The sequence below is a fragment of the Salvelinus fontinalis genome, unplaced genomic scaffold (assembly GCF_029448725.1).
Source record: "Salvelinus fontinalis isolate EN_2023a unplaced genomic scaffold, ASM2944872v1 scaffold_0586, whole genome shotgun sequence".
NCBI classification, from domain to species: Eukaryota; Metazoa; Chordata; class Actinopteri; order Salmoniformes; family Salmonidae; genus Salvelinus; species Salvelinus fontinalis.
In genome coordinates, this window is record NW_026600795.1 from 57,041 (window position 1) to 70,849 (window position 13,809).

Below are 13,809 nucleotides of genomic sequence, written 5' to 3' on the forward strand. Positions count from 1 at the left end.
TTTTTGGGTACAATTATATTGACATTGTTGCCCTGTTTTTAGAATATCAGGGTTAATTCTCTCATGTGCCAAACCAAATGTACTAGAGCATGACATTGGGGACTGGGCCCCGATCCAACAACATGCCTATTAAGTGAACCCTGAAAAGAGAGAGAAGCTCCGCAGTGAGGTGGAAAGTTACTACGGATATTGCAGGAGTTTCCTCTTGAAATCAGACATGTCCGTGGTGAGAACAACCTGGTTGCTGATTGTCAAAATGTAGCTGGCAGTCAAAATGTTTTGCGTTTAGCCAGTGCATTGCCATGGATCACAGTTTATTTTTACTGCACGTTTTTCCGTATTGGAGATGAGTTTTGTTTGGGCTCGTTCCAAGGGGACGAGAGTTCTAGAAGCTAGTCAGTTTTAGGAAGAGGAGAGTTCTAGACGCTAGTGGGTTTTAGGATGACGAGAGTTCTAGAAGCTAGTGGGAAGCTATAGAAAGAAAAGTCTTTGTGGGAATAATAAAAATTAAAAAATATTGTTTTTAATTGTTGTTGCCAGTAGACAGACACCGTGTTTATATTGGTGACGGTGAAGCATTGTAGTTGATTATAATGTGAAATGGAAGTTGTTTTCTGTTGTTGGTGAGCATTCTCTTAAGGTGTTAGTTAGTCTTTGGTTTTTCCATTTATGTTTTGAGGATGGACTTTAGAACGTATAGCTCATTAGCACGTAGGACACACTGATTGGTGTCACCTCGTTAGTCAGTATACTAGAGCATGACATTGGCGACTGGTTCTTCCTGTCTTTAAGTTTGTTGTGGGTTTTTCTTTTGTTTGCCTTTTCTTGGTTAGATTTAGTGGGTCTCATGGTGGGTGTCTTATGTCCCAGTTGTTGTTACTAGTCAACTTTCAGTGGACACTGTGAGCAAAACTGCAACATTATGTTATAATACTTTTATTGGATCAAATGGTTGTTTTATGCAACAGAATAGAGGGTTCTTAGAACTATTGTGTCTGTGTGTTCTACTGAGGATGGGCCTCCGGGAGGAAACACTGACAGGAGATTTACAATGTCTTTTGGGTGATAAAACTTTAAGAGACCGCATTCCAGAGCATGAGTTAATGTTTCTGTTCTATATGGTACCAGGGAGAGATGACCCCAGGGCCAGACCCTGGTCTCTACACAAAGAGTACTGTTTTTACAGCAGATACTGTCTGCTGAGAATTATAAGTATCTTTCACACAAATCTTAACCTTGTGACCCGTTCTATACATCTGTTGTTCGTCATGTAGGTTGATAGGGGTGTATCTTGGCTATAAAAGACCTTTGTACTTTTGTCTCGTGGCTCTCAATGAATCATCTGGGGGTGATTTGTCGACCAGCCATCATTATCGTAGAGCACTCAATTGATTCACTTTATATGTGTGCATTGTATTGACCTGCTCCCTTATTAATAAGTGAATAAAGGTTTAGTTTAAGAATAATTCTGACTTGTGTGATAAGTTTCTCTCCTCATTTGATATTAAAGAAATTAACAACCACATTTGGCGATGGGGATGTGAATCTTCACTTGGTGACCGCTTCTGACGACCTGGGTAAATCGTGCACTTGGGATCTCAGGGAAACCACACTTCGGGAACGGAGCAGATGGACCCACCTTTGATCTGAGAGGCAGCGAGCCGAGTGGATACATCTCGAACCTAGTTTAAAAAAAGAACGAGGTGAGCAAAACAAGTGGAGTTTTTAGAAAAGCTTCGTAGGCTCTGAGTGTGTATTCCTGTGTGAGGGGGGCTCCTTGGAGGTGTAAACAGGGCCGAGTCAGGAGGCTCTGAGTGTGTATTCCTGTGTGGAGGTGTAAACAGGGCCCAGTCAGGAGGCTCTGAGTGTGTATTCCTGTGTGGAGGTGTAAACAGGGCCCAGTCAGGAGGCTCTGAGTGTGTATTCCTGTGTGGAGGTGTAAACAGGGCCCAGTCAGGAGGCTCTGAGTGTGTATTCCTGTGTGGAGGTGTAAACAGGGCCGAGTCAGCTATCTGTGTGAACTGGATGAAAACTAGAATCTGTGTTTAGTAAGACCATGTATGATATAGTATAAGCTAGTAAGGTGCACCTGTAATTATTTTAAACCTGGACCCCATTTTAGAAGTATTGAAAAATGTAAATGTATTAGTTACATTTAAAAAGTTAGTTACAGTTAAATTATCCTAGGAACTAACCATGAGACAGAAATGAGAAAATATTCCTGTAGGTTAAAATATTGTTGAAAAACAACTAATTGATTAGCTATGTTTGGGAAGAGCATTGTGTGACTGCAATATGAGAGTTGTGATTGTGTAAGATTATACGTCACAGTGGCAGAATCACCTGAAAGACACACATCGCCACCTGCTGACTGGAGTTGGTATCGCAGTTGAGAAAATACTTTCAGACAAAAAGCTAAAAAGCGACTGCATCTAAAAACCAACGACTCTTTTTGAAAACAGGCGGTGTGGAGTCAGAAACATTTATTATAGTGTTAAAATGAACTACAAAGTGTAGCTAAATAGAATAACTTTGGTCATACCCAGTCAGCACGTGACGTCCAAGGACGTTGAATTATGGGCCATATCAGGTCTGTCTGTTGTGGCCGCTATTTTGCCCTAAAATAGTCATCCCAAATTGGGCAGTGTGTAACTATGTAAATGTCTCTCGGACAAGGTGAGTTTTATCAATATACACTATAAAAAGTAGGGGTTCTTCAAATTGAAGCTGTGGGGGAACCCCTAAAAGTTATTTGAAGAACCTTTTGTGGGAAACCCCTATAAGTTATTTGAAGAACCCCTTATAATGGTTCCTCAAAGAATCTTTTGGGGTTCATTTTTGAACTCCCTGTCCACCCTCCCTGCATTACAAAAACATATTTTAATAACAAGTTTTTTTCTGTCCTCCATTCTATTTTTTGGGGAATAATAATACCAATATTGATTTAAATAATTAATTGTTTATTTAGTGACACCACAAATGTGAACTAATATTTACAAAACAATTTACACAAAAAAAAACACATTACAAAATTGCAACATTTCTGCAGACATGTCAGCCAATAATAAATAATCCATTTACTTTGTATAGTGCTTCTTTCTTGTTCATGAAGAAACGGGTGATTGGTGCATAGGCATACCTTGTCACGAACATAAAGGCCACTCGGGTCCTCATTGAAGAGGTAGGGCAAGAGCAGAATCACGGCTGTGGTCTCCAGTCCTAGTAAAGTAAAGCAATGATCTTACTACACTTGATCATTTTATTACAAAATACATTAGAGAAAGGGAAGGAATAAGAGAAAATACCTCTTCTGTATTGTCCTTCAGGGACTGTCAAAATAGCAGGATGATGTCCTCACCCCTGCCTCATTGAAGAGGTAGAACAGAATCGCTGCTGTGGTCTCCAGTCCTAGTACATGATGATTAGCATCAACGATCAAGTCAGCTGCTGCTGCTCCAATACAGTATGAGGTGAGATGGTGAACTGATGTTGAACCGGGCAGTCAGCTGCTGCTGCTCCAATACAGTATGAGGTGAGACGGTGAACTGATGTTGAACCGGGCAGTCAGCTGCTGCTGCTCCAATACAGTATGAGGTGAGACGGTGAACTGATGTTGAACAGGGCAGTCAGCTGCTGCTGCTCCAATACAGTATGAGGTGAGACGGTGAACTGATGTTGAATCATAATTAAGTTAATAAAAATGTATTAGTGAAACTGTTAAATAGTATATGGCAAATTAAATATATTACGCTATTGTTATCATATAGAAACATCATGGAATATTGTACATCATATTAAATATATTACTCTATTGTTATCATATAGAAACATCATGGAATATTGTACATCATATTAGCATCAACATACATTATTGTTTCATTCAATTTCACATAATAAGGATTTTTCATATTTAAAAGTTCAGAAGTCAGAACCCATCACCTGCTATGTAAAAGAGACAGAAGAAGGCACAATGGTCAATGCTATCCGGGATCCTTGGAACATCCCTACCTAAACCCTAACCTTAACCCCTACCTTAACCCTTTTAAATGTCAACTTCAACGGGCTAGGGACGTCCCAAGGATGTATCTCTACCTGAAAATCTACCTCAGCAGTCATAAAGCCTTATTTACTTTAATGAACTACTAAAATAGTGATTTTGTCAGACAGCAGCTCTACACTTTATTGACTGACTGATCCATTCATCCTTCCATTCCTCCTCAGCCTTCCTCTCCTCTGAAGACCCAGTGAGGGTGAAGCTCAGTCAGAGAGCTGTTGAGGGACTGGTTAGGAAGAACACTTCTACAGCCAGAGAGGTGAGAGGTCACACATGGTTTAGATGGTAAATATTTATGTCCCCTTAGTGGTTCATCACGTCAGCAAAAGGGAATATGTTCCATCATCTATGTTTATTTACATTAGTGCAAATTGTCCACTGATATTGGTGTAATTTCTCAACCATTTTGGCTGTATGAAAGTTAATTTCCCCTCAGGCACACACATTTGTTCTTTGATATTATGAAGGTAATTTGTATCAAATGTACTTTTCCCCACTCATTCACCCCATCTCTTTACATTGCTTATTTATATTCAGTGGCCTGACTGCATCCAGACTATGTCAAAGGCCCATCCTGGTAGATCTGAACCTAATGCAGCTTGGAGTGATCAGATGACAGAAGTCACATTTAGGTGCCAGGTGTAACTGAGGCCATAGATGCTCCATATCCATTACTTTGAGTGTTTTATATAATATGACTAAATGTGTTTCTTTCTGTGTTGCAGGGGCAGTCAAGAAATGGAACAGCAAGGCCACAGAACATGACATAAGCAGAGCTGTGGGAGACCACCTCAAGCCCCTGGTAGAGCCGGGGGTGGTGATTACCACTCCACCAGCAGAGCTGTGGGAGACCACCTCAAGCCCCCGGTAGACCCGGGGGTGGTGTTTACCACTCCACCAGCAGAGCTGTGGGAGACCACCTCAAGCCCCTGGTAGAGCCGGGGGTGGTGTTTACCACTCCACCAGCAGAGCTGTGGGAGACCACCTCAATCCCCTGGTAGAGCCGGGGGTGGTGTTTACCACTCCACCACACCTTCAGCAGGCTGGAAAAGTGGGATTGATCTGTTTAATCCAATTGTTTGTTTCAGTTTTCAGTAGTTGAATCCTTTGACGTATTGTTGATTTCAACAAATTAGCTGGGTTGGGTGAAAAATGATACTAAACGTACATACCAGCACTATTTTGACATTGCGGAAGATATACTGAATACATACTGTTTTTCATACTAAGATGGACCAAGATATGTGTTGCTTTTTTTTATTCTGTTAATTGGTTTTGCAAGAGTCTGATTGGTCAGACATTGGGTTCATTTGTTTTGCAATATATTCAAATGAAGCTTTATTTATGCAGCACATTTCAGACATGGATGCAACACAATGGTTTCACAGGAAAAAAACTATGAAAATAAACAGATATATTTAGTACACAACATAAGAGGATAAAAAACAAAAGATTAACAACTGAAAGACTAATGAGCATCCCATGGAAATGCCATTGATTAAAATATTAACAATATGCTATATCCGACCCAAAATTTCAGCTTGTTTGACTCCATTGTTTGTTGTTACGTTCCCCAGCAAGAAAACCAGAAATATTCCTTAAACAGAAGAGGGAACTAACAAAGAGTCACTGACAACCACCACAACTAAACAGGTGGGGTTTTAGGAGGGGCTCTGAAAGACACTATGGGAGTGTCCACTGAAAATTGACTAGTAACAACAACTGGGACCTAAAAGACACCCACCATGAGACCCACTAAATCTGCCCAAGAAGAGGAAAACAAAAGAAAAACCCACAACAAACTTAAAGACAGGAAGCAAACCAAAAAAGTGGAGCAACTAAAGGTGTTGACTCTCCACATCTATCAAGACAATTGGAGCACTGGGCCAGACACTCTTAAATAGAACCTGGACCAGCTCAGGTGAAACACCTTCCCACTAACGAGATGGACAAGCCAGCACAGGTGTAACACATACTGACTAACGAGGTGACACCAATCAGTGCGTCCTACGTGCTAACGAGCTAGACGTGCTAACGAGCTATACGTGATAACGTCCAACCTCAAAACAGAAATGGAAAAACCAAAGCCTGCAACACCTTCCCCCTTAAGACAAATATATCATATATTTTTCCCCCACAAGCTTCTAGAACTCTTCCTAAAACTCACTAAGTTCTAGAACTCTCGTCCCCTTGGAACAAAATAAATTGTGATCCATGGCAACGCACTGGCTAAACGCAAAACTTGTTGACTGCCCACCCTTGAGACAATCAGCAACCAACTAACTCCTGCAATATCCGTAGTAACTTTCCACCTTGCTTCTCTCTCTCTTTCCATAGTTCACTCGATAGGCATGTTGTTGGATCGGGGCCCAGTCCCCAATGTCATGCATTTGGGTTAGCACATCTGAGAATGAATCCTGATATTCTAAAAGCAGGGCAATATTGTCAATATAATTGTACCCAAAATGGTCAGCTGGTTGCATAACTAATTATGATTACTAAATGTTACAAATTGTAAATATGAAAATCAAACCCAAATGTACACCCCTTTGTTAATATGTATTGGCAATAACTCACTTAATGGTGAGGCATGGAATAATAAAACATGTATCTTTTGTCAGGCTGGATGTTTGAAATATGAGGTGATTTGAGTCATGATTCCTCAGTAGTGGAATAAAGACAATTAGCACTTGAATGTTGTCAAGAAATACTGGAGTGATGTCAGATTGTTAATAAAATTGATTATAGACCAATTTATTATACTGCTTTCATATTATGTATATACACAAACATCTGCAACAATTATCATATTACATGTATTTTTTTAAACAAGCAGCTTTTTCAACTTGTAGAAAACAGCTAGCTACATTTTGAAGTGCTGCATTTTGATTAAAGTGGGTCACCAACGCAGTAAGTGTAACACAGCTCTTTTTTTGTTAGTCACTTTTTGTTAAATAATACTCTTTCAATTCAGAGCCTGGATTTTCCCCTGAGGCTAATATCCATCTCATGCTGCAATCAATTGAACAGGGCAAATTATAAGGTAGAATATCATTAAAATACTCCTACTACAATGTTAAAACATTCTATATTGTGACATCATTAAAATACTCCTACTACAATGTTAAAACATTCTACAGTGTGACGTCATTTCATTGATATTATGAAACAACTTCTTCATGCATTTTCTGATGTTTGATTAAACACCTTTTATCAGAGTATCTCTTGTCACATTGATCACAGCTGAGATTTCTCTCCTGTGTGTGTTCTCTGGTGTCGAATCAGATTACTTGATGTAGTAAAACTCATCCCACATTGATCACAGCTATAAGATTTCTCTCCTGTGTGTGTTCTCTGGTGTGAAGTCAGCTGACTAGATGTAGGAAAACTCTTCTCACAATGATTACAAGTATAAGGTTTCTCTCCTGTGTGTGTTCTCTGGTGTACAGTCAGAGAGCAAAATTTGGTAAAACTCTTCTCACAATGATTACAACCATAAGGCTTGTCTCCTGTGTGTGTTCTCTGGTGTCGAATCAGATGGCTTGATGTAGTAAAACTCATCCCACATTGATCACAGCAATAAGGTTTCTCTCCTGTGTGTGTTCTCTGGTGTCGAATCAGACTGCCTGATGTAGTTAAACCCATCCCACATTGATCACAGCAATAAGGTTTCTCTCCTGTGTGTGTTCTCTGGTGTGAAGTTAGCTGGCTAGATGTAGGAAAACTCTTCCCACATTGATCACAGATAAAAGGTTTCTCTCCTGTGTGTGTTCTCTGGTGTCGAATCAGACTGCTTGATGTAGTTAAACTCATCCCACATTGATCACAGCTATGAGGCTTCTCTCCTGTGTGTGTTCTCTGGTGTGAAGTCAGCTGGCTAGATGAAGGAAAACTCACCCCACATTTATCACAGCTATAAGGTTTCTCTCCTGTGTGTGTTCTCTGGTGTCGAATCAGAGAGCTAGATGTAGTAAAACTCATCCCACATTGATCACAGCTAAAAGGTTTCTCTCCTGTGTGTGTTCTCTGGTGTATTTTAAGTTCTGATGAAGATGTGCAACCTTTCCCACAGTCAGAGCAGCAATGAGATTTCTTCCCTGTGGTTCTCTGCTGGTGTTTTGACGTGGAGAGACTCTTCTCTGCCTTGTCAGCATCATGAGGTTGTTGATGCTCCCCAGAGGATCCACGATAGTCACGTCTCTCTCCTGTGTGAACAACAAGTCAGACAGGTGGTTTAAGGCCCACAACAGCAGAAATCCACTGTAAAAGGTGATGTGTAGCCATGATGTTGTACAAACAATGACATCTGTAATGACTGTTCATTATTTGACATTTGTCTTAAGATTGTCAAGTGAACAACAATAGTCATATAACGTGTCAGGTAACTTATTTGAAAAGTCATTACTTTATTGCATCACTCAACATTTGTCATAATTATTTAAAGCAGTTAATTTGTATCCGTTCTCTAGTTGGACTTCAGCTGCATATTTTCCCCAATTTTCTTCAAATCTGAAAACGTTTAAGCCACGTCCATTTTCTGAAGAATTGCATTATGGGCCCTAAAGTACTGCGTGTATACATCATATTTTGGCGAATGTAGTACGACAACCGGGAACTTTTGACATACTAAACTACATCATACTATGACCAATAAGCAGACTATATACTCAATTAACATCACAAATAGTGCTGTTAGTATGAATATTCTAACACAGCTCAGGACTCTGGGCAGCCATTTTGTTTGTTTAAAAACTAGGTTGCCCCTTTAAAAAAAGCCACACAACAATCAATCAACCAATCTGCAGTTCAACCAATAACCAAGCAGTAATTCCGCCACTGTTTTGGTAATAAGATGATGGATGGGGTTGGAGAAATGTAACTACTCTCAAATTCATAGACAGACCTATGTATGAAACGACTGACCATCCATGATATCAACATTATAGTTTTAACCATGTTGAGGCTATACAGTGTTGATTTACGTTGTTTCTAAACATTGGAGTAAAAAAAGCTTATTCTGGGTTCTGATGGGGTAAACAGTTGAACTAAGCTCATGAGGCATGTGTTATATTCTTCAATAATCAATGGCTATAAATATATATATATATAAATAAATAATTTAAGTCAAAATATGGATGTAGCAATTGCAGATTTCAGCTTTAACACCAAGCACACCACACATCAGTTCAACTTCCAACCACAGAGTTTGTGTTTCTGTTAAGACAGTACTTACGTTCATCGTCAGTCTCCTCTTCTTTCACTGAAACTTCGTCATCCTCTTTCACTCTGAACGCGTCTTCCTCTTCTTTCTCTGTAACGTCTTTCTCTTCTTCGTTCATGGTAACACCCTCACCCTCTACTTGTTTTTGTATTGTAACAGCCTCCTCTTCCTCCCCCTCTTTCACGAGAGCTTCTTTCTCCATCCAGCAGACCTTCTCTTCTTCAGCAAGAACGGGGTTAAGTTTGAGACTGGAGCTATGAGGCATGTACTGAAGTCGCTGAGCGGTATAATTCAAAGCAGTGTCACTTTATCAGCAGCACGTGATCAATGACGTCTGAAGAATAATTTCGTCGAACACCTGATTGGTTTGGTATTGGGCTCGTTCGACATTGCAGCCGACATTGCAGGTGGCTGCTGACTGACTAAATTACAAAACACCTTGCATCATAAATAACTACTCATTATTATTTATAAATCAGTCAGCCAGTCACCGTTTACCCACAACGCAGCATGGATTTGATGCTCTTGAACACCTTTAATATATGACATAATGCCAGCAGCATACCACCCTGCATACCACTGCTGGCTTGCTTCTGAAGCTAAGCAGGGTTGGTCCTGGTCAGTCCCTGGATGGGAGACCAGATGCTGCTGGAAGTGGTGTTGGAGTGCCAGTAGGAGGCACTCTTTCCTCTGGTCTAAAAAATATCCCAATGCCCCAGGGCAGTGATTGGGGACACTGCCCTGTGTAGGGTGCCATCTTTTGGATGGGACGTTAAACGGGTGTCCTGACTCTCTGAGGTCACTAAAGATCCCATGGCACTTATCGTAAGAGTAGTGGTGTTAACCCCGGTGTCCTGGCTAAATTCCCAATCTGGCCCTCAAACCATCATGGTCACCTAATAATCCCCAGTTTACAATTGGCTCATTCATCCCCCTCCTCTCCCCTGTAACTATTCCCCAGGTCGTTGCTGCAAATGAGAATGTGTTCTCAGTCAACTTACCTGGTAAAATAATGGTAAAAAAAAAAAAAAAAATGGCTATGCTGCTACGGCATGTGACTTCATCTATGAAAATGTGGCTGTTCTAAATTCTGTGTCGCTCAAAGCATTGAGTAACGAACCTATTTTTTTTGACACAATTGGCTGGAAAGAGCCAATGATTCAGGAAGCTTTGTTTCCCCATCACTACTTTTCAGCATGTTCTCTGTGAATTAGACTACGGGAGTTTTGTAACTTTTTCTCCGTTAGTTGGTCTCGCTGACCATAACCATGCTGGTTGGCTACGCTGGTTAGGCTAATAGCTAGTTGGCTAAAAAGCTAACGTTATCTAGTTGGCTAACATAACTGCATATAGCTAATGTTAGCTGGCTGGCTAGGATAACTGCATATAGCTAATGTTAGCTGACTGGCTAAAATAACTGCATATAGCTAACATTCTTTGATTTGGTTGGATGGTGTTATGTATGTACAAAACGTTGGTTTACTTTAATCACTCAAGTCATGAGTGCAAACGATTGGTTTAATTTAAAGTTAGACATTTGAAGATATTTCTGTTGTAGTATACATCATAGGGAATAGGCTGGTCCTCCATATTACTTCACACCTGACTTTGGCATTCTTCTAAATTCTGATTGGTTTAATGTAATAACTCCAAAAATAGAACTGTGAGGTGTTACTTTGCATTGGAAATGTTTTAATATTTTGTTTTAAATTGTGTAAACAAACAATAACTACATTAACTAGAACACATCTCCATTAACTACATCACACCTGTCCAGACCCACTAGAACACACCTCCATCTCCATTAACTACATCACACCTGCCCAGACCCACTAGAACACACCTCCATCTCCATTAACTACATCACACCTGCCCAGACCCACTAGAACACACCTCCATCTCCATTAACTACATCACACCTGTCCAGACCCACTAGAACACACCTCCATCTTCATTAACTACATCACACCTCCATCTCCATTAACTACATCACACCTGCCCAGACCCACTAGAACACACCTCCATCTCCATTAACTACATCACACCTGCCCAGACCCACTAGAACACACCTCCATCTCCATTAAAACTACATCACACCTGTTCAGACCCACTAGAACACACCTCCATCTTCATTAACTACATCACACCTGCCCAGACCCACTAGAACACACCTCCATCTCCATTAACTACATCACACCTGCCCAGACCCACTAGAACACACCTCCATCTCCATTAAAACTACATCACACCTGCCCAGACCCACTAGAACACACCTCCATCTCCATTAAAACTACATCACACCTGTTCAGACCCACTAGAACACACCTCCATCTTCATTAACTACATCACACCTGCCCAGAACCACTAGATCACACCTCCATCTCCATTAACTACATCACACCTGCCCAGAACCACTAGAACACACCTCCATCTCCATTAACTACATCACACCTGCCCAGACCCACTAGAACACACCTCCATCTTCATTAACTACATCACACCTGCCCAGAACAACTAGAACACACCTCTATCTCCATTAACTACATCCCACCTGCCCAGACACACTAGAACACACCTCCATCTTCATTAACTACATCACACCTGCCCAGACCCACTAGAACACACCTCCATCTTCATTAACTACATCACACCTGCCCAGAACCACTAGAACACACCTCCATCTCCATTAACTACACCACACCCACTAGAACACACCTCCATCTCCATTAACTACATCACACCTGCCCAGACCCACTAGAACACACCTCCATCTCCATTAACTACATCACACCTGCCCAGACCCACTAGAACACACCTCCATCTCCATTAACTACATCACACCTGTCCAGACCCACTAGAACACACCTCAATCTCCATTACCTACATCACACCTGCCCAGACCCACTAGAACACACCTCCATCTCCATTAAATACATCACGCCTGCCCAGACCCACTAGAACACACCCCCATCGCCATTAACTACATCACACCTGCCCAGACCCACTAGTACACACCTCCATCTCCATTAACTACGTCACACCTGCCCAGACCCACTAGAACACACCTCCATCTCCATTAACTACATCACACTGGTCCAGACCCACTAGAACACACCTCCATCTCCATTAACTACATCACACCTGCCCAGACCCACTAGAACACACCTCCAACTCCATTAACTACATCACACCTGCCCAGACCCACTAGAACACACCTCCAACTCCATTAACTACATCACACCTGCCCAGACCTACTAGAACACACCTCCATCTCCATTAACTACATCACACCTGCCCAGACCCACTACATAATAAAGCATTTGACCTTTCTTTTGAATAAACAACAGCGGATTGGTTGATTTCCAGGTATTAATTAAGTATAATATTTAAGGGTGATTGACGAGAAAAGTATCGTCCAACTCTGGGGTTTCTCACTGCACCCTCAAATGCCATGTTTTGAAATATACAGACAGACGGATTAAAAGTAATTTTACATTGTATAACTGTACTTCTGACAGCCAACATTCTAACTCCGCCCATAACTTTATGACATCATAACATTCCCAGAAGGATTATTGAGTCATTGTTAGTTTTACACTGAAGACATGACTCTGCCGTTGTGCTGTAGAATTTGTGGATTTTGTCTCTTGTATAATAAGGGACGATCATTTGTCCCAACATCACAGGCCACAGACTTTGATGCAGTTAAAGACTTCCAAAAGTTTTTCCGCAGTTTAAGATCAACTGAGTTTTTTAAATGGGGTTTCTCCCTGTTCACCTGCCAATGTGAATCCTTTGAACGAGACAAGTTACCAGACAGGACATATTGCTAATGTTCCTCCCATTGATAACCTGAAAGACAATTAACTTGTGGGCGGTGTTGGTGATGACGTCCTATTCGATGACGTCGTCCATCGGGATTCCCCAAAAAAGAAGACGCTCTGGATTGATCACTGGAGTCAGATGTGAAGGAGGAGGTTTATCATCAGGAGTCAGATGTGAAGGAGGAGGTTGATCATCAGGAGTCAGATGTGAAGGAGGAGGTTGATCATCAGGAGTCAGATGTGAAGGAGGAGGTTGATCATCAGGAGTCAGATGTGAAGGAGGAGGTTGATCATCAGGAGTCAGATGTGAAGGAGGAGGTTGATCATCAGGAGTCAGATGTGAAGGAGGAGGTTGATCATCAGGAGTCAGATGTGAAGGAGGAGGTTGATCATCAGGAGTCAGATGTGAAGGAGGAGGTTGATCATCAGGAGTCAGATGTGAAAAGAGGAGGTTGATCATCAGGAGTCAGATGTGAAGGAGGAGGTTGATCATCAGGAGTCAGATGTGAAGGAGGAGGTTGATCATCAGGAGTCAGATGTGAAGGAGGAGGTTGATCATCAGGAGTCAGATGTGAAGGAGGAGGTTGATCATCAGTGAACCTCTAGGATTGTGGCTGGGCTGGTGTTTCCACTTCCAGCCTGGTCATATATTTTGATACATTGAATGTTGATATTGTGAATCTATGTTATATATTTGTACCTTCTGTTTC

General features: G+C 41.2%; 1 protein-coding gene across 1 annotated transcript; it reads right to left on the bottom strand.

Annotated features, from left to right (window-relative positions):
• Positions 1 to 6,497: 6,497 nt before the first annotated feature.
• Positions 6,498 to 9,582, bottom strand: LOC129846556 (zinc finger protein 180-like). Its single transcript, XM_055914501.1, has 2 exons — positions 9,288 to 9,582; positions 6,498 to 8,259 (listed from the first exon to the last, which is right to left on the bottom strand). Exons 1-2 carry the CDS (start codon positions 9,538 to 9,540, stop codon positions 7,292 to 7,294), a joined length of 1,221 nt encoding a protein of 406 aa, XP_055770476.1. The 5' UTR covers positions 9,541 to 9,582; the 3' UTR covers positions 6,498 to 7,291.
• Positions 9,583 to 13,809: the final 4,227 nt, after the last annotated feature.

What these genes read in the sequence shown, in the direction of transcription:
- LOC129846556 (XM_055914501.1), bottom strand. Translation starts at nt 9,540, where the DNA reads ATGCCTCATAGCTCCAGTCTCAAACTTAACCCCGTTCTTGCTGAAGAA. An exon ending in AGAGGAGACTGACGATGAAC is followed by an intron (nt 8,260 to 9,287) that starts GTAAGTACTGTC and finishes TTGTTCACACAG; the next exon opens with GAGAGAGACGTGACTATCGT.